The sequence below is a fragment of the Corticium candelabrum genome, chromosome 3, assembly GCF_963422355.1.
Source record: "Corticium candelabrum chromosome 3, ooCorCand1.1, whole genome shotgun sequence".
In the NCBI taxonomy this organism is placed as follows: Eukaryota; Metazoa; Porifera; class Homoscleromorpha; order Homosclerophorida; family Plakinidae; genus Corticium; species Corticium candelabrum.
In genome coordinates, this window is record NC_085087.1 from 7,776,889 (window position 1) to 7,799,056 (window position 22,168).

Here is a 22,168-nt window from a genome sequence, read left to right on the forward strand (position 1 = left end):
TAATTAATGATTGTCAGACTTATTGGTGTCGTCACTGACATAAATGTCATGATAGCGTGGTAGAAACACATGCCACATGGATAGTCACTAGGTCAAGGTGATATGCATTACTGTCTTTTAGCACAACACAACAAATTCATAGGAGAGTCTGGTGGGTACAGATCTTTGCTAACAGTACCCACCCTAAAGCCACTGTAGGATATGGAAGACATGTCACACCTGCTTGAAGACCTGAACTGATTGGACTGCTGTCAGAGTATGAACTTATCATGGGATGTACTGTTGTAGTCAGAGGTGATAAGAGATCCTGTACCGCTTACTATGCATACTAGTAGTCCTAAATACTGTAAAATTTTATATTGTTATTTCAGTTGAGTGGTTACACTCTGTAAATCGATCTGTTCGAGTACACTAAACAAGAATGATAAAGACGTCACACATAGTAAACAGTTACCTCAAATGAGGGTTGACAATGAAAGCAAAAGTTACTTGACTACACAACACGTAATTATCTGCCCAAATCTACTTGATGGCAGACAAGCACCTAGTTATCTACAAGATTATGTGTACAAGGTCGCGTTGAAGAAATGCCAATTACAAAGCTGTGGGTGTGGTGAGCTGGGACTAATGTCAGGTCAACGCGTGACAGACTTGTAACCCTGTGGATAATTGGATGCTGCTCTGCCATCAAGTAATTACGCTTTGGGCAGATAAAATTACGTGCTGTGTCGTCAAGTAACTTTTGGCATTCCTTATCAACCATCATTTGAGATACAGTCATCACATCATTTGAGATACAGTCATCACCATAGCGCCATCACCACAGAGGGGCGAGGCGCCTTGCCGCGCTATAGGGAAACCCCTGTAAGGCAAAGATGGCCTAGCGTTGAGACTATAAAAGTGGCACATGCAACTAACCACCATTTAAGACATTTCAAAAGAACCACAAGTCAATTGAATGAGCACAAAGCAGACCACCAACAGTGGCCATCGTTTTCTAACCCGACAGACACATCACACACTACTATCCCACAATAACAAAGACTAGATGAGTTTAAGTCTATCAACAAAAGCTACAGGACAATACAACAACAACACACGACTACTGATTAGTCATCTGAATTCTGTCACACACACACACAACTATCTTGTCAACTAAAGAGATGGGTACTCATCTGGCAACAGTGAATGGACACGGCAGGTTGGACAAGTGCTCTGCTCGGTCAGCCACTTGCGGATACACTAACAACAGTAAACTCTTAGAATCGTCAGCTTAATCATTTAATCCCATTCCTTACCCCAAGATGGAACTTGTGCTTGCATTCCAATACTGTCAAGTCGCTGGGATACATCGCCTCATGACAGATGACACACATTTCGTCGTCTTCGATTTCCCCGCTCTTTGCAGACTTAAGAGCTGTGCTGACCGCTGGCTTTAACACGGATGTAACCTTTTTAGTACCACGCAATGCCATTGCAGCTTTGGTGGCCTACAAGAAGACAGCGAAATCACATGACTTCTGGACACGTGACAAAACAGGTGCAACAAGGCAAACAAGTAGGCAGGAGCTGACTAACAAATTAAGTGATCAACTCATACATCTGCTGACTGACAAACAAGCCTACAAATGCAAGCAAGCAAACAAGCACACATACAGACATACAAACAGACCAAACACACACAAACACACAGACAGACACAGATGAAAATAAACATGTTGATGCAGATACAGACAAGCAGACATTCTGGAAACTCTGACAGACACACACATACACATGAAACAAACAGACAGACAGACAGACAGGCAGGCAGGCAGGCAGGCAGGCAGGCAGGCACGCACGCAGGCAGGCACGCAGGCAGGCACGCAGGCAGGCAGGCAGGCAGGCACGCAGGCAGGCAGAAAGACATACAAAAAGACAAGACACATACAATTAAAAAACATACATACAGATAAACAAACATATTCCTAACAGACAAACAGACTTACAAACTAGCATTCACCTTTTCCTTATTGCGAGCGGCTATCAGTCTAGTTGCATGAGCAACGACGTCCTCCAGTGTCATACCAAGCAACGTATTACCGTGGTCCTCTCTAACTTGCCTGATTGTATCAATCAGTTCAGATCTACTCAACAACAGACATCCCGGATAATCAAAACAATTCCATCCACAGCAACAAATGCATTCAACCTCGTAGCAGACGGAAACTTGGCCCACAGCCTTCTTAGTATTTTCTCATAACTGACAGGCTTTTGTGGTCGGTGAGTGGTCTGCTGTAATGAAATCTGCACCTGCTGCGGATCGACATGCGTGGGAAGCTGAGCAGTGGCAGCAACGGAAGTTTGAGCTTCAGCTGTTGGTCGGTCAGCCTGAGGTGGAACGGGTGATGAAGAAGCCCGAGAGGAAAGGGCTTCAGCTGACACAGGTAACGGCTCAGATTGTGAGACTCCTGCATTTGCTGAATAGAGAGAAGCTGCGGACACTACGCTTGGCCTAGATTGAGTGATTGGGTCCTGTGACATGAGTTGACTTTCGACCTGCTGCAAAGTGAGTGGCTGCTCCTGTTGTTGCTCCTGCTGTTGCTCCTGTTGTTGCAGCTGCTGCTGTTGTTGTTGCAGCTGCTGATGTTGCTGCTGTAGTTGCTGCTGCTGCTGCTGTTGTTGTAGTTGCTGCTGCTGCTGCTGTTGTTGTAGTTGCTGCTGCTGCTGCTGTTGCTGTAGTTGCTGCTGCTGTTGTTGTAGTTGTTGTTGTTGCTGCTGCTGCTGTTGCTGAATCTGCATGACTTGTTGTTGGGCTATCAGCTGAGCATTCAAGTTTATAGACGGACGTATGGGTATGGCTATGTTGACCGGTGGCAGGAGGTTCATGTCTCGACCATTCTGAACCGACTGGATGCGATCATCAAACGCAACCTGTGACAAACAGAAATATGAGAACAACCCACCCCTACATGATAGGCAAAAAATCTTGTCACTTTGTGTTCGTCAATGACAGGCACCAGACGAGCTAGATAGCTCTGCCACTGAGTCAACGCGTCACGAACCACTGGAGCACAGCTACACAGTGACACATACACTAAACACTTAGATAAAAATAGAAAAATTCCATGACAGTTTACTGACTGAGGATTGGCCATGATCATCTGAGACAGCTGCATGATGGCAACGTCGGCATCCCGTTTGCTCAACTCCAAGTGAGTGATAACCTTTTCTCGTTGTAGCTCTAGCACTTGAATCTGTTCGCATTGAAAAGCAATTTAGTACACGAAATAAGCAATTCAAGCAACCCAGAGACATTAGCTCACCAACTACACCCTCAACTACCCAAAATTCTTGTTCCCACAAGACACGCCAACACCACGACTTCCTAACTTGATTTGTCTGTGAGTCTGGCTAAGACCCCATGTAACAGGTATACCATGATTAATATACAAAAGATACAATAAAAGATCAAATTCTTTATTAATGAATAGAAAAGCACTACAGTGCTAAACCCTCGGTGAGTGTACATGCACACCACATGCTAAGACATGTGTAGGTGTATGTAAGACAGCTGAGGATCACGAGGCACAAACGTTCATGAATTTGACACCGTTGAAAATCCCCTCAAGTGGTGGTTACGCCTACCATACTTACATAGCTATCACCGTCTAACCGCAATCATCTAGACCCACAGATTAACCGCACGTGAATCACACGAGGAGGAGGAGCTTTTACCGGAATTGCTCCAGCGCGAGAAGAGCCTGGTCGCTTTCGAGAACGTCATTGTGATGTGGGACCCCCGAGCCAGTTTCATAGCTTGCATAAGGCTAATTCGATTTCCTAAAGAGCACATTAATGTAATTGCACTGATACATGAAGCAGAGAGGTAGCCCTCCGCGGAGAGCGCGCGAACACCAAATCCAGTGAAGCTGTTGATGGACAAAGTGCTGGTGAATAATGAGCGTAGGAATGGCCTACATGGGACTGGTCCGCTGAACCTACACTCTCCAGCAACGTTTCTTTCTACTGAACTCATCTGCAGGTTTGCGCGAATTGAAACCGACGTAGAACTGTTCACCACACTTGCGCGTCTACTCTGACATCTATAGTCTGTGGGGGAAATGGTGTGAGAACTGCCAGCCCAGTTTCACTCAATGGTTCATGAAAGCAGTGGCCTAGAGCTTGTTGACCTCTCCACGTCAGGATCAGATTGGCGTGTATTGCTAACGCAGTCTATGTGACGGTACTTTCGACTCGGCAAGCAGCACTTTTGTACGATATTGGCTCTCCTCACGGTGAACTGGAAACATCTAGGCATGGGAAAACAGCAGTGCAGTGGACCTACCATGTTCAGGAAGTGTAGAGTTGACTCGTAGTTGCACATGTACTACGTACGACTTGCTTCAATGCACGAACTCTGACTGCTACATATATACACTAACCGCGTACAATGAGTTCATTTCTCAAACTACCGTGCTGCAGATCTAGATTCGGAGGTGTGCTGTTGGCGAAACTGAATGCTGAAATGGAGTTGCAGAATATTACATGGCTGAGCTGTCTTCATACGTACTAGAAGCGAACGATGATGTCAACTACGTACTTCGTGCAAAACAAGCAAGTGCGTGAAGCAATGTCGCGTGTTCTCAACTTTCATACCTACATGCTTACCTAATAGAATTAGCTTTATCAAGCTATGAAACTGGATCGGGGGTCCCACGTCACTATGACGTTCTCGAAAGAGACAAGGCTCTTCTCGCGCTGGAGCAATTCCGGTAAAAGCTCCTCCTCCTCGTGTGATTCACGTGCGGTTAGCTCAGCGACTGCTCAGAAGAGCCTGGCTTGCGAGGCTAGAATTCTCGTAGCACAGCTACCAAACAAAAAGAGGTGGAGCCTTATGATGACATCGCCTTCGTCTATTGGTCGGTAATGACATCGCCTTCGTCTATTGGTCGGTAATGACATCACTTCTCGTCTATTGGTCGGAATAGCTTCATTTGCATCTGTGCTAATCGAGTATAAATACAGTCATACAATCACACGTCGAAAGACTAAAGTCCGTTCCAGAATCAAAGTCAGTTGGGCGAAAGTGGGCTGCTGACGTGTAACCTTAGAATGAACTGACGTCATACAGGTACCAATGGACAGCTCTATGCCTGCTTTATTCAATTACGGACACCTCTCGTTTGTAGGATGCATTACACCAAAGATAAGCAGGGATATGTGATGCTGTCGGTAAAATAATGAGATAGAAGGTGAAGTCTTGTCAATCATGTATCATTCTAATTGCATACCTATTGTAATTAGATTGGTATGTTGTTCTAAATAGTAACTAGAAAACAATTTGAGAATGTAATTGACACAATAGGTACAGCCACCATTACTCTCTGTCGTTTCTACAGCACCGTCGGCTTTGTTCTGCATAGTTTACTGGCAAAGGATTCCAACAGCGGTACTGAGACACCAAAAGTGATTGTTACAACAACAGGGCATCCCTACATTGTAGGGTGTTAGGTATCCTAAGCCACTCCCCAAAGCCACAACTGACTTTAATTCTGGAACCGACTCTACTATACCCATAGCCCAGATATCCAAGCCTCGAGTAATAAAATCTTAGACAGCGTAGTGTCCTTGACATGTTGCTTGAAACCATCGTTTCACCCAACAGTAGAACACAACAACATTTAGAAAAAGACTGATAATGTAGCATGTCATGGTCAAATAGAAATGTACATGGGCACCGTGTCACGTCTCGATGTCTGGAAACGAGGCATACAGTCCAAACTCGCTAATCCAAACCTCACTAATCCAAATCCTCGCTAATCCGAACTACCGTTGACGCCCTGCCCTGCGTACCCAGATCCTATTGGGTAGCCTTAACCGGGTTGTGGTTATCTAGTTTCAGCAGATTCGCATATCTGACCATTTTAAATCCTTATTTAATGTATCTAAATACATTATTTAGAAGTACATGTAGTCGTTACAGCCGCGTCCTTTACCACAAACATGACATGTGTAGAGATACGTAAATGCGCTAGTGATCTGAGTGTCCGAGGCAAGGTCTGGAATTCCAAGGCCATGCATTTTCGCATTTTTGGTAATCTAAACAACTTCACTAATCCGAACAGGGCTTGGCATGGAGCCATTCGGAATAGCAAGGTTCTACTGTACTACCTGTATCAAGCAAGTGTCACTCTTGTCGTTTCTTACCTCAGCTTTCTCTGCCCGCTTGATTGCATGTCTAGCTGTTGTTTGTAAATCCTTTTCTCTGTGCTGAAATCGAGCAACTTCGAGCTCATACTTAATCCTAGCATTCAATTCTATTGTAGATATCAAAACCACCAAAACAATTAGAACAAAGCAACACTTACTTTTCCTCTGTTGTTTCTTCTCGAAGTTCTGTGATCATCATTTCTAATTCCTTTCTGGCCCTCGCTTGTCTGCGTAACACAAACTAACAGTTAGAAAAAGTCATTCCCCATTTTAAACAATAACAACAAACTTTTTCTCTTCATCCTCCAATAACTTGATCTTGTTCTTCAACAGTTTGACCTGTTCTAGTCTTTCTTTCTTCTCTTGCGTAAAACGTTTCACCTCCACCTCCAACTTCATCTTCAAATCGTCGACTTCACCCTGCACAGATTTCTGACAACATTTACAACAAGATTCACTAGTGGTACATGATAACCAACCAACATTATCCACAAACCTTCCCAATGTTTAAAGCTTCCGTCGCCTTCTTCTGCTCTCTCTCTAAGTCCAGCTGATGTTTCTTCTGCTGTTGCACCATGCGGTCCCTCAATTCCTCCAATTGGTGGTTCAAAACACGAAGCTCCTTCTCTAAACGCGCCTTTTCCTTCTCCAACTTGTCAAACTTGCTATAGAAAAGTTCTCTCGATGTTTGAGATTCTTTAGTTTTTGTTTTCACTTCGACCTGGATGCCAAAGTTACGTACAGGACGCTTTTCTTCTTTTTCCTCTTTCTTCAATTCTGGTTGTTCTTTGTGCACCTGTTCCTTTGCCATATGATCCTTCACAGGTGCTATCTCGCTGTCCTGTTTTGTACTTTCACTGGAATCCCTATCAAAGTATGAGAGGAAACGTGAATGACTTCTTGGTAACTCGTTCTGCCTCCCTTTGATCTCCTTTCCTGTGTCATTTCCAGATGTCAACGGCTCTGATGACTCAACAGTTTCTGTATTTCGTTGTCCATACACTTCCCTCTCACTTGAACGTTCTATCTCACGCCAAAACGTCTCCGACACGGCAGCTTCAAAATCAGACGATCCCATTTTACCAGAAGGCATTTCCATGTCTTTTAAACGTTCTTTGTTCAGCGTCTCATCTCTGCATTGAGTACTCTCTGTCTCTCCATAACAAGACGACATAGATGGCAATGAACTAGATGAAGATAGTGGTATAGACCACACAGATGACGCCTCAAAATTGTCCAACCCCTTGCTGCTCAACGAATAAAACGATGACATGAAACCCATCGAGTCCTCCATAAGATAGTTGGACTTCAATTCTACAGTCAAATGATCTTCATTCACAGAATGATCTTCATTCACAGAATGATCTTCATTTGCAGCACTTCCAACAGCCACTGAGGCTGCAGCAGAAGCACCATCCAAGAGGTCAGAGTTTGTAGCTTTCACAACTTTTGACTGCTCCATTGATGCAGACTCAGGTGTTACAGATTCTGATTGGTCTGGTAGCACAATCTCTGATGTTATAAATGTTGACTCGTTAGATGGAAACAATTCTACCAATGGCACCGACTCTGATGGTTTCATAAGTTCTAATGGTGTTGCAGACTCTGATAGTGGCACAGGCTCTGATGTTGGCACATTCTCTGATTGTGTTACAAACTCTGATGGTGTCAAAGACTCTGATGGTATCGCAGGCTCAGACATTGCCACAAACTCTGATGTCAACACATTCTCTGACAAAGATACAGACTCTGGTGGTGACAAAGTCTCTATTGCTGGAGATTTCCTCAGTACTTCTGGAGGCTTAGTATCAAACCCAGAGACCTGAAAATCATCAGAACACGAGTTCATGCCCGGCAGCGACAGTTTGACAGCTTCTGCATCTTCAGCCAAAAACAGGCGCTCTCCTGCAGTCTCTATTTCGCTGCTCTCGGCTAAGAAATTCCTCAGTCCACCATGATATGCAATGTACCTCTGTATATCTTGAGGAAGCAGTCCGTATGACTCCTGTATACGACGATCGTTGGATTGTAAAGGTCCTTCCTGCCGCAATATCTCGACGAAAAAGCTGATAAAAAACAATCAACACAAAACGCAAAAATTCAAGAAAACGCATCGACTTACGACCAAACGTTCTCCTTCATTGCGTGCTGTTTCTCTGGGTCACCTTCAAACTCATCCAACGTCGTACTAGCTGATGACTGTATTTCCACCGGATTCGCACCTGACGACTTCTTCGTTCTGTTTGACTCCATGGAGCTCAATGATGGAGACTCAAAGTCCAATTCAGAAATATCCAGTCCGGCTTCAAACGCATGCACTTGCTCTAAAAGGTGAAACGGAATCGTAAACGGTGCCTCTACATCCTCACTGTTCCTAAAGACATCAGAAACATAACAGTGCGAGTTAGTCCATATTATGTATGTCTGACAGTTCGTGATCAACGGCGAGAGCTCGTGAATGAGAGTAGCTTTCTTGGGGAATGTCGATTCGCTGTACGTTCTAGTGAGAAAACAATTTTTACGTGCACTGCTTGCGATCACTGTTGAGTTGTGGTAAAGATGTCTGCTGTACCTTGACTCGCTTTTTCTTAGGTTTGATCTGTTTTTCTGCTTGTTTCACACGCAAATATTCGTCGTCGGCCTTCTTCAATACGTATGTGTTTTCTGTAAGATAACAGGAGATTATATAAGCAAAAAACAGACGGATGTACCAAGCATTGACCAACTCTCTAACGAACGAAAAGTGTGTGGATAAACAAGCAAAAGCAAACCATTGAACAGAAATAAAATGGAAGAAACGAACAGACAAAAATAACCGACAGACACACCCATACAAGCACTCACACTTACATATGCAAGCATGCACACGAGACAGTTGTGTGTGTGTGTGTGTGTGTGTGTGTGTGTGTGTGTGTGTGTGTGTGTGTGTGTGTGTGTGTGTGTGTCGTCTGTAGCTCAGTTGGTTAGAGAGTTGCATTTGGAGAATGGAAACATCTGGGACGTTGAGGTCGTAGGTTCGCAGACGAGTACAGAAGTAATTTCCTTGGGCACAAAATTCACACACAATTGCCTCTCTCAACTCAGGAGTATAAATGAGTACCTGGTCTTTGACTGGGGTCGACTAGACCGCTGGCTTGGTAGAACATCACACAGTATATACAGGTACATGTGGACGTGAGGTCCAGTCAAGCGGCTGCGCCAAAGTCAGTGCCATTCGATGCTCTGGCCACGCATCAAGGGTTCGTCATCGCAGCCTACAACTCCAAGAAGTGCTGAGGTCCCTACCTAGAAATAGGCAGGGGGTGCTATTTTTGGGACTCTCTGAAGGGCATATCCAGATCCACTTGTGTGTGTGTATGTGCGTGCGTGCGTGCATCTGTGTGTGTGTGTGTGTGTGTGTGTGTGTGTGTGTGTGTGTGTGTCGTGTGTGTGTGTGTGTGTGTGTGTGTGTGTGTGTGTGTGTGTGTGTGTGTGTTACAACGTTTGCCTCAAAGTCAGGGAGTCATGTTCCTAAACCTTACTACGTACGATACCACAAGTACACATACAACATTCCACACAAATCATGCCTATTTGAGGTGGCTCTTGCGACGCTGTTTCCACTTGCTGCTCGACACTCCCGATTTCCAACTCGCTAACAGTAAGCGACGTTGGCTCACTCGTCGACTCCATATAATCAATAATAGATGGAAAATCATCGATAAGCTACACAGATATCAACAGCAAATGTCAATATGTAGCAACAACGGTTGAACTAAAATCAATGAATACGCACATCTGCTTCTGATGCCTTCATCTCACTCAGATCCTTCTTCATACGAAACTGCCTTTTCTCCAATTTCCTAGACACCTCTTCCAGTACAAGAACTACTTCTTAAGTACAAATATCATTTACTGTACCTTGATGCCTTGGATCCCTTCGTTCTAGCCTTGGTGTTCTTCAAATTCTCTGTATTTGTGCTGTACTGAAATCAACAAAGAAAAGCACTGATAACATAGAAAACACACAGTGCTTTTGACACACATAAGTTAAAATAAAGGCTCATAAGACAATTCAACAGACAAATGAACAAACTACAAAACTGAAGCACAGAGAGTAGATCAGAAAGTAGAACAAATGGACATCCAATGAACGGACAAACAAAGAGACGACTGAGAAATGAATAAACCTGAAAACGGACAGAGGAACACAACGAGAATAAGCATGAAAGAGACAGATGCAGAAAGGCAGAAACAGGTAACATGGAGTACAGACGAAGAGTACAGACAAAGAACAATAGAAAACAAAGAAACAACACACAGACAAACAAACATCAACCAAAAGAAGAGAACTCATCGACACTCAAACAGATAAAAGAACAAACAAACGAAGACGAACAAACGAAGACAAACAAACGAAGACAAACAAGCAAATACAAACAAATGTTCCTGCATGTCAAAGAGCCAACAGAATAGCCTCACCCTCTTCTTGGGAGTGTGTGGCGTCGAGTCGTGATCAAATACCTGAATCAACTCAATTAGACCTGGACAGTCTGGTGTCAAACACTGCTTCAACAAAAAATCCTACAAATCCAAAACAATATTAAACGCAGAGCAACTTCACACACGTCTACAAAAAATCGTTTTATATCCAACGATTGGCCAATAACTCCACATTCCACGCCTTTGGCTCGATGGCTACCTTCTCGGTCGATCGATCCACATATTTCGATTTCACTTTCTTCCAATTGTTGGGAAAGTATTCGAGCCGGCATCCATCAGTACACACAATACGCACAAATCCCTTAAAGTCTGGGTCTGTAAAGTAGATCTCTCGTTTTCCTGTGTGATCAGAAAACTTGTCTATCGCATCCGGCTTGGGAGGATGAGTACACAGGATCACCAAATCGTTAAAGTAGAGTCGTATCATGTTTGGTTCACTCTCTTCTATAATGACGGTTGGCGAACCCGGCCAACTGAGAGGCTTCCAGTCACTTCTGAAATTCAATACACTCAGTCCTCTGTTCAATGGCTCCAAAGCTTCTGTAAAGCGATTTTGCTTGATGAGCGATCTGCCAAGTCCATAGTATGCAAGAGGAAATGGTAAGTATTCCCAAGTTTTAAGAATTTTTTCAAAGTTGATGGTGGCGTCTTGAATCTCTGTTAAGCTGCCTGATTCGAGCAATGAAACGCCGAGAGCATAGTACAAAACAGCATGATCTGTATCAGTGAAGTTGTCTTGATACTAGAATAGAAACAAGCGCTCAGTTAGGACCAATCACACGTAACTAAGAATACAAGTGGTTAGAGACACTAAAAACTGAGGAAACAAACAGACTGGCAAACAAACTGACACACAGGGATGCACAGAAAACGAGCAATAGACAGAGAAAAGCATACGCAACAAAGGAAAATAAATGACGAAACAAAAAGGAAAACAAATGATGAACAAACGAATTGTGAAAAATGGAAAATGACCGAAACAAAAAACAGACAAACTGACTCAGACTGACAGACAGACAAACATGCACACAGACAAACATGCACACAGACAAACATGCACACAGACAAACTGCAGTTTGAAGATTATAAGAGGACGCAAAAACCAGTACAGGCAGTCTAAAGAATGGGGAATAACCAATTGGTAAACACAGAACGAGGAGAAACGAAAGTGCATACAAATAGAAAGACAAACCACACTGGCAAAAAACTATAGTATTTTGCATTCAATTATCCGAATCCGGAGTTCAATAATCCGAATCTGGCATACAATTATCCAATTCGGGCGTTCAATTATCTGATTCAGGCGTTCAATTATCCATTGCATCTATGTATGTGTGAAGAGCTAAAATAGTTTACATAGTCTGTGGTTGAGCAGCTGCTGAAATACTACTCATCGATATATCAGCCGTCTCTACAAACTAATTCGTAACATTACTCTCCAAGCACACGAACGTTGTGGCTGCGTACTTGTTGATCGTCGGGATTTAACAAACCTTCCTTAGTTGCAACGGAGTCACCCTCAAGTAAGACTACTGTACCTATATGCATTGACATCTATGCCTAACACTACAATAACATAGTACTGCGCAACGGTCCGTTCACCTGCACGCATGTAGATACTGTAAACTACGTACCGTAGTTACACAAACTAAAATAATCTACATGTCTTCCAGCATAATGGCCATATATGAGCCTTCACCGTCAGAACATGTTAAAAAGAATTCAGGCAACAAGCGGGCGCTATCGCTTCGGTGGCTCCATCGGCAAGATGTGTAACGCAGTTGCTGTCTAGCTGATGATACAGTCTGACCTTCCATAGGCACAACAGGGCCATGCATGTTGGCTGAGGCTACGTTTGATATACGCTTTCACGATCTGAAAGAAATATTCGATTGGATTCAGACAACATCTGTATGGCAGAAGCCTGATAAGATACTTGTCGTCATGCAGCTGTGTCGATGACCACTCGCTGCTCCACACCTCGATGACAAGGTGCGTTATGAAAGAAATATATGCGGTTTATAATTAGACTATTAGGTGTCTTAGTAAATGACTGAACAAACTAAACCGTCTGAAAAAAACTAAACCAACTGAACCTCGGATAATTGAACGCCTGAATCGGATAATGGAACAAGGGATTTGGATAATTGAACGCTGGATTCGGATAATTGAACGCAAAATACTATAGCAGACACAGCCATAAGAAAAAGACACTTGCACAACAAATAACTATAACCATGTGTACACAAACTCCAGTACAACAGGCAGGCAGACAGGCAGGCAGGCAGACAGGCAGGCAGGCACGGGAACAAGCACAGGCACACACGCACACACGTGCACGCGCACACACACACACACACACACACACACACACACACACACACACACACACCACCTGTCTCATCACTTAGCTTACTTCAGCACGTTCAGTCTGAACTCGTGTAAGCGCGTCTTTAAACAGAAGGGAAGCTTGTTTGCTTCTGCCATCAAGATGTTCTCGAGTAGCCTACACCCAAAGACAGCACACTATCCTACCACCACAACAACAATGTTCACGTCTGTTCTGCTAACCCAAACAAGCTTCTCTCTCATGTTATCCCATCGAGTGTTTTTCTCCCCTAAAGTTTCCAACGTTACACTCTCGTCAACCCATTTGTCGGACGAACGATGATCCTGAGACAACAGAGAAAGGCTTTCCGACTCGATACGACGTTTCCTTTCAGCCCGCATGACTTCCTTCATCCGCCTTGCTTCTTCCTGTTTCTTCTCCTCACGTTCCATTTTCTTACGAGCTCTTCGAACGATTGCCTCGATTCGCTTACGTTTTGATTCAGCTTCCATACGACGAGCCTCCTAAACAACCACTGCAGTGCAAGACAGCAGCTGTATAGAAGACAAAGACAGCTTACCTCCTTCGCTTCTTCACTATCTCGATCGCGCACTCTCGTTTGTCTTCGTCTTCTAACAGCAGAACAAACACAAGTTTCAGTTTATCAAGACTGTCAAATTAGGAAGTCGCAAATCACACACACACACACACACACACACACACACACACACACACACACACACGTGCACGTACGACAACAAACCATCAAACCTTTGAATCCTAAGACGCTGTCCGTCCGACGCTGCAAAAGATAAAACATTATTTTACAAAACTATATATCAACATGCTAACTGACATTCACTCTCATCGTCCACAAGACCTGGAATCTACACAGTAACAATATCAAGTGATTCACATGACTCGAAATGAGCCACACAGAAATTACCGCGCTGTCTGACGACTGTCCGTCTTCCTCGTCTTCTTCAAATCCTGAGCTCTCAACCAACTCTGGCATCGAATCCTCGGACTCCTGAGGTTTGTTTCCTTTCTTTGATGCCTGAGACTTGTCCTCGCTTTCCGCCGCTGTGGTGTAATCTTGATCGTCTGTGTCATCGTCACCACTGCCAGATTCACCAGCACTTGACACAAGCTCGGGCAAATCGTCAGGAAAAGCTTCATCTCTAAAGACACACCCAAAACAGTTGAAACACACAATGATAGACTCGGATTGGTTTAGTATATCTGTTGCTGCAAGTACATCGGATAGTTAAAATCAAGTTCAACTGTGGCAATACAAACTCACTACTTGCAGTCAAGTCAAAGTATGGTTAGTTCTGCTTTGACTGACTGCCTCGTATTATGACAAGCATATGGCAAATACAACAAAAATTTCGAATGGCTACTGTGAATGACGTTAAACGGTTTATCTGCACTTTGCATGTCTCTGCCTATCCGACCGAGCAACTATGTTGTGGTGTGTGTGTGTGTGTGTGTGTGTGTGTGTGTGTGTGTGTGTGCGCGTGCGCACGCGTGTGTGTTTGTGTACATTAATATGTCCATCCCTTATTACTCAGTCTGTCCACCCTCTAATGATCCGTTCACACATTCTTTTCCAAACATCGATCTTCACTACAGTTAAAATTCCCTGACGTAAACACACATACTCAAACAAACACAATCACTCTCTCATCAGTAACACCAAAACTTGTAAGTCTGTCCTATCCCCTTTTACTGCAATCGATCAAATGACTTACACTGTCTTCTGTGACTGTACTGGTGATGACTCTCTTTTCATGTAATAATCTAATTTAGATGCAGCAGGATAGTCAAGCGAATCCTCGTGACTGGTGTAATGAACCATTTCTCTTTCCGGGGCGGGAGAAAAAGTCATTCGCTTTTCTTTGATCAAACGATCCCGAGACTCGTCACGTTTTTCACTTGATGATGCTTCAGTGTCTGTAGAGCTGCCATGGTGTTTTATCTTGCTTTTCTTAGATGATTTTGATTTCGATCGGCTAGCAGGCTGAGGCCGTCTTGATTCTAGAGGGATACATTATAGCCACTGAGTAAGCAAACGTAAGACAAATGATGCTGTAGAGAAGTCATGTTTAATGACATACAGAACACAGAGTAAAACCCATCAGCCATTTTTTAATCAACACACACACACACACACACACACACACACACACACACACACACACACACACACACACACACACACACAACAGTAAGGCACAAGTGTCCTACCTCCACTCATCGTCTCCTGAAAAACTATTCGTTGTTCCTCCAATATCTTGCTGCTACTACAATACTTCAAAGCAGTGTTGTTGGCCTTCCTTGCCTCGCGATAGTGACCAAGCTCAAACAATGCCTGAGCATACCTGTGCTGACCCTGCACCAAACATGACCACAAATAAATGCCTCTGTATTTAATTAAATTGTAAACACTAAGGAATAACAACAATCTTGCCTCCCTTATCCTCTGACACACACTCACTCAGCAAGTAAGAAATCGTTTCTTGAACAAAATAAATAAATAAATAAATAAATAAATATGTAAATAAATAAGAAACATGTAAATAGATAAATATGTAAATAAATAAATATGTAAATAAATAAATAAATAAATAGATAAATAATAAACACACAAACACAGACAGACAGTAAAACAGATCCCAGATAAAGAGTGGCGAACCACACATTTCTAGTCTGTTCATCTCAAGGATCAAAAAGAAGAGTTTTCGAGTCGCTGTCCAAGTCATTGTTCGCGGCTTCGGCCAATAACGCCGTTTATGACTCTGTTGGCCATTGGGGCCCCCTTTCGTGTTTGATCGTTTGTTTGCTCACCTTTTCATCTGCACAGTCTGCTGTCTACAAGTCATTGTCTGGTACTTCCCTCTTCGTGCCTTTGCGCCAACATTTCCTTTGTTTGAGCGTCGTCATCATGAATTACACGCATCTTTACCTCGCGTCAGCGCTAGGCGTCTTCTACATTGGCCATGCACACTGTGATGATGTCTTCCTCTACCCATATTGTCTACTCCTCTGTATCAACATTGTCATCATGGATTGCACGCAACTTTACCTCGCATCAGCGCTAGGCGTCTTCTATGCTGGCCGTGTACGTCGTGGTGTCTTCCTCTACCCATATTGTCTACTCATCTGTATCAACATTGTCATCATGGACTGTACACAACTTTACCTCGCGTCAGCGCTAGGCGTTGTCTTTGGTGGCTGTGCACGTTGTGATGTCCATCCACATTATCATTGTAAGACCCTGTTAAAGTCAACTGTAGTGTATCGTGCATTGCTTAGTTTGATTTAGCCTGTAATAGTCCTGATTTATGAAAATATAATACCATTGACAGACAGACAGACAGACAGTACAGTGTACCAGCATCATCCTGATAGGCTTGTGGAGACGGACAACATCGCTATGATGTGGGATAATACCATCCCTACTGCTTAGTACTAAGAAGATCGATTCCAATTGTCCTGACATCTGTTTCAGAAAAAGGAGACAAACATTTGTCTTCTTATTGATATCAGCTGTCCTGCTGATGGCAACATCGCCAGGAAAATAACTGAGAAGTTGACGAAATACAGTGACTTACAGAGAGGTAAACCACACATGTGGCAGTGGCAGGCACTGGTTGTTCCAGTGGTGTTGGGAGCATTGAGAACAGTGTACACAGCTATTGCACAGTGGCTGTATCACAACCTGCAGCACTTACAGAAAGCAATGCTTCTCGAATCCAGTCAGATCCTACATAAAGTCGTGTCTTCTGTCTAGACAGCCATAATGGTCTAAGCACCTCTGAGGCAGGGTTTGCCTCCAGTGCATACAAGAGACCTTACGAATGAGACTGATCTGGTTGAGCACAACAATAAATAAATAAATAAATAAATTAATTAATTAATAGATATAATGTGTGAATAAAATGTTCCATAACTGATTAATAAATTTGCACTAAAATGACCATAAACAGTGAACTCTACGACAACGACATCACACCAATTCAATACGCAATCCTTATACAACACAAAATTAAATTCAATTTTAAAATAGTAATAAATAACTACACATCAATAACTAGCAATCAAAACAATATCCTATCAAACTGCACCTTATCCCATTCCGGTTTCGCCACAATGCAACGTTTACCATCCGCCAGAGCTGACCTAAAAACGAGAATATCCGTCACACGTCACGTCCACAATCAATATCTTGAGTACACAAGTTGACTGACTTGTATTCTCCCATCTTCAAGTAGCAGAGAGCTCTGTTTCCATACAACAAAGGATTAAAAGGGCTATAACATCCAAACTCAACTGTAAACATCAACATCAATGTTATCCTCCTTCTGTGCCACATACTCCTTGCCTACAGCAAGTGTGTAATGATGAACAGCAAGTCTGTAATCTCCATCCGTAAATCTCTTATTTCCGTCTTCCTTCATCAGCTGACTGTTCTGCAATGACAACCAAGAGACTTCAGTAATCATCATATTCATCACAAAATCTCATAAGTAATGTCAAGCGGACTGTAACTGCTCCACATTGTAATGACTTTCAGCCCTCCATTAGACTGCTATGTGTTAATAAATGGTTTCTCAGTATTATCATTATGAGGTAGTCATATTTATGGGCAATTATCACTATGATTAAGTACATCTGAATCTCTTTCGCATGACGCCTTGAACTCTCGGGGAATGTCTTTACGTTGTTTGAACAACATCTTGACGAGATAACATACTACAACATGTGAAAAACAATCTCAAACAACAAACACACCCACCCACCCACACACAGACACACACACACACACACACACACACACACACACACACACACAGACAGACACAGACACACACACACACACACACACACACACACACACACACACACACACACACACACAGACACAGACACACAGACAAACACACACACACACATGCGCACGTGCACACACACACACACACACACACACACACATGCGCACGTGCACACACACACACACACACACACACACACACACACACACACACACACACACACACACATGCACACACAATAATCAAGCAGACCATCCATCGACCAAAACTAATAGTCGAACTGGTAAAACCATCAATAATAACTAATTAACAAAACCCACGACAACAGAAAGGCAATACAAGAATAACAAGCAGACTGACAACAAACACAAAGTACACAATCAGATGCATCAGAATATCTCGTCAACTCACTCATTTTGGCACTCATCAGTGTTACAGTTCTATAGTATATTATTGCCCGCTGCTCACTCCCTTTTCGTCTCGATCTCAAATCTGCCACACTACAACACATCAACATCATCACCATTTGACAATACGACACGAGGCAAAGCCAATCATGCAACCATTTAACAAGAATGTCATGTTGAAGAGAAGCCTGTACAGTAGTATGGTGATTTGTCATCTAGAAAGACACTCGATTGTCAGCCACACATGCACCAACCACAAAGCCAATCGTCATACCAACCTTTCCAACAATTGCCATTGAAGTCAGTATTTTCTCAAAGGTCGCAATGTCACCCTAATGGCATAGAGCAACAGTCAAACTTTCATGCCAACAACAACAACCCTCGACACTACATTGTACAACCACCACTCAATGTGTGCGTCATCATTGCTTCCATAGTGACAATCATAAAGCGAGATCCCATGATGCAAAGTCACAATCAAAAACTCAATCAATGCCAATGCTCGCGCGTGTGTGTGTGTGTGTGTGTGTGTGTGTGTGTGTGTGTGTGTGTGTGTGTGGGTGTGTGTGTGTGTGTGTAGCAAATAAGAAAGAAAAAGAAGTGTGTGTGTGTGTGTGTGTGTGTGTGTGTGTGCATGTGTGTGTGTGTGTGTGTGCATGTGTGTGTGTGTGTGTGTGTGTGTGTGTGTGTGTGTGTGTGTGTGTGTGTGTGTGTGTGTGTGTGTGTGTGTGTGTGTGGCAAATAAGAAAGAAAAAGAAGTGTGTGTGTGTGTGTGTGTGTGTGTGTAGCAAATAAGAAAGAAAAAGAAGTGTGTGTGTGTGTGTGTGTATGTGTGTGTGTGTGTGTGTGTGTGTGTGTGTGTGTGTGTGTGTGTGTGTGTCTGTGTCTGTGTGTGCATGTGTACATGTGTAATCGTTGTTCCACTCATGCATGTGGATTTTGCACTCCCTCAATGTATCCTACTGAGTGACACTCTTATGCATACAAACTACGTGTATGACAGCAGTTCGCTTGAGATGAAAGCAGCACAAAACTCACACATCACATATACACGAGTGTCATTCCATGTAAACATTAACGAAGTGGTATAGATCAACAACACGTTACCATTTCCACTTTCTTCTTGAACCAGTCAAACGAATACTCAAGATCGTCCAAACTCTCTAACACCCTCGGTGTAAGCTCCTTCTCAATTTTCACGTTACTAGCAAAGACACAAACAAATAAACTAACAAATCATTACTACAAATAATCACACATTGAAATATGCAGTCCGTCCCACTCATTCAATTAAGCAATGTTTGTATTGGCCTGTCCATCTAGCCACAAAGCAGAACATTTGATCCTACTGAGCAATCTTCATAGGCCACACAGCACAGTGGAATGAGGTTGTAATGTTTTCAGAGATTGTCTGTTTTGTCTGTCTGTCTGTCTATCCTTCTGTCTGTCCGTCTGTTAGTGTGTCTGTCTGTGTGCTTGTCTGTCTGTCAGTCTGTGTGCTTGTCTGTCTGTCTGTCTGTCTGTTTCTCTATTCAAGGCCATAGCCGGCAGTTTGGAAGTGGTCCGGTTGAAAATTAGCAAGCACGTACAGACGATCATGCGCAGACAGACACAACAGATAATTTTTCTCGTGTTACGTACTACTACAGTAGTGACAGAATGCAACGTCTTGAGCGTCGTCGACGTCGCGTAATGAAAGGCAGCCAGGTATAAACCATTGGGTCTGTGCAAAGTATACGATGCAGCACAGGATTTATTCCTAGACTCCCAGAGGGTCTCGTAGGAAACAAAAGTTCATAAGGTAATGAGGGATTAGAGGGAGGTGACAGCCAGAAGCAACACCATCTGGTTCCACAAGCTATATGCGTTCTGATCTGTGGAGCTGCAGTCAGTTGATATGAAGCTGTCTTAGAGTGATTAAATAAAAATTTATTTAATCAGCTACAACCTATTCCGGAAGTTGTCGGGAATAGTCCGTTGGTGAACCTACAAATATTAAAAAGTGGTCCAGTTGAGACCAGACCAACCGGACCGGCGGCTACGTCCCTGCTATTGAATACATCATCAAAGCTGTACAACATCACTAACACTAAAACGTAGCTCAACTTAAAATTACAAGTCTATGGGACCCAACTAGTGACCCCATACAACAACTAACCACCTAATAGCTGTCTGTCTGTCTGTTTGTCTGTCAATCATATTTATCTGTCTGTCTGTCTGTCTGTCTGTCAAATTTTCATATATTTTTATACATCAAAGCTAATACAGGTGAAACTAGAGTAACAGCTAATGAACAACAAGTGTAACAACTACTTACAAGTAGCATTAAGAAGCTCCCCTACTGAGCCTACAAACCAAAATTTAGTTTACTGAATTGAAAGATCTGTCTGTCTGTCTGTCTGTCTGTCAATCACATTTATCTGTCTGTCTGTCTGACCGTCAATCACGTTTATCTGCCAGTCTGTCTGTCTGTCAGTTGGTCGGTCAGTCGCTCTATTCATCTACCTATCCCCCCAATCATTTACTAGTCTGTCTGCTCATCTCTCCGTCTGGTGCCTTCTTACCCCATGGCTGGTAGCACATCAACTTGCCTTGCAAACTTTTCCCACTATATACAAACAATCACAACCTGTTCACACTCAATTAACATACACCAGCACACCAGACCTTCTCTGCATACTTGATCTGACCAAACAGGAGTGGTGACAGAAGATGCACTTTAGCGACATGCAACAAATAATCGCGTTGACTTCGTTTCAGACGATAATACCTTTGAGCAACTTCATCTAAGTACAGAAAAACCTGCATCACTCTGATCTATTAACAACAAGATTAAAGTCTGTCCGTCTGTCTGTCCGTCCGTCCGTCCGTCTGTCTGTCTGTCCATCTGATGGGCTGTCTGTTTGTTTGTCCAGCTTCCTTTATATCATAACAAATAATTCATACAATTATCCAGCTTCCTGCCACCGTCATCTTCCTATCAACACATCCACAATTTAGTAATAATCACTTTCTCAACTAAGCACAACAAGAAACACAAACCTCTTCCACAGCAAAGCCATTAAAATCGATCGCAATCTTTAGTGGTATGCCACTTTTTCTCGGTACCTCGATGACCCCTTATTGTAAAAACAAAAGAATATACAGCAGCAATACAGTATATCTCAACCTGTATGCACACATGGGCACACACACACACGCACGCACACACACACACACACACACACACACACACACACACACACACACACACACACACACACATGCACACACAACTACAATTTTCTCGCAATCCTTCCTTGTTCCAGTTCTTCTCACACACCAGTCATTCTGTATTTCCCAACTTTCTAGGCTTAGAGCGGCCGGCTTATCCCAAACTCAAAACACACAAAACCCTTGGCTTCTGGTAAGTTCATAAAAATACGAATAAAGTTTGTCATCAACATAAGCAACACAGAATGCAATGTATCCAAACCAAAAACATCACTAACAACGTAACTGCCATGTAAACATTTTACAGATGATGACGCATAGGGTCAAGCTCACGCCCCTAAGTAAGTCACGTGACGCACTCACTTTCTCCTTCCGCGAAACCTTCGGCGACTTTGCGACGCAGCATGTCCATATCAAAATCCCCCATGTTGTTTGTTGTTTATCCTACGATGGACGAGTTGGCGATAGACAGAAGCTTGAAAAAGCGCAGGAAACGCCCAACAAAGAGGAAATGATAGGAGAGCCGGTCGCAGAGCGGACGACTACTAGATAGAACGTCCCTCGTTGTCGCTAATCAAAACGGAGCTCAAAATCGCAGGTAGACACACAAAACATCAATCAGACACCATCATCGACACATGAGTAACAAACATGCGCAGTAGAAGTTGCCTCGAAGTCCTTCCACTCGCGCCTTAATATTTCACGTG

General features: G+C 43.2%; 1 protein-coding gene across 1 annotated transcript; it reads right to left on the reverse strand.

Annotated features, from left to right (window-relative positions):
• Positions 1–932: 932 nt before the first annotated feature.
• On the reverse strand, positions 933–22,106 carry LOC134177845 (E3 ubiquitin-protein ligase TTC3-like). The gene is made up of 39 exons (XM_062644621.1): positions 21,825–22,106; positions 21,291–21,367; positions 21,195–21,225; positions 20,916–21,034; positions 20,813–20,856; positions 19,356–19,452; positions 18,527–18,580; positions 18,405–18,463; positions 18,253–18,341; positions 17,679–17,761; positions 17,384–17,478; positions 17,257–17,319; positions 17,134–17,188; positions 15,254–15,398; positions 14,758–15,043; positions 13,950–14,184; positions 13,860–13,890; positions 13,775–13,805; positions 13,584–13,635; positions 13,246–13,527; positions 13,091–13,180; positions 10,874–11,416; positions 10,654–10,755; positions 10,093–10,157; positions 9,968–10,034; positions 9,762–9,897; positions 8,765–8,856; positions 8,622–8,692; positions 8,315–8,566; positions 6,689–8,258; positions 6,482–6,624; positions 6,351–6,419; positions 6,190–6,286; positions 3,124–3,236; positions 2,976–3,057; positions 2,192–2,913; positions 2,003–2,126; positions 1,299–1,490; positions 933–1,242 (listed from the first exon to the last, which is right to left on the reverse strand). The coding sequence occupies exons 1-39, from the start codon at positions 21,886–21,888 to the stop codon at positions 1,156–1,158; spliced, it is 6,609 nt and encodes a 2,202-aa protein (XP_062500605.1). The 5' UTR covers positions 21,889–22,106; the 3' UTR covers positions 933–1,155.
• Positions 22,107–22,168: the final 62 nt, after the last annotated feature.

What these genes read in the sequence shown, in the direction of transcription:
- LOC134177845 (XM_062644621.1), bottom strand. Translation starts at nt 21,888, where the DNA reads ATGGGGGATTTTGATATGGACATGCTGCGTCGCAAAGTCGCCGAAGGT. An exon ending in TGGATCGATCGACCGAGAAG is followed by an intron (nt 10,756 to 10,873) that starts GTAGCCATCGAG and finishes TTGGATTTGTAG; the next exon opens with GATTTTTTGTTGAAGCAGTG. An exon ending in CACACACTCCCAAGAAGAGG is followed by an intron (nt 10,158 to 10,653) that starts GTGAGGCTATTC and finishes TGTTGATTTCAG; the next exon opens with TACAGCACAAATACAGAGAA.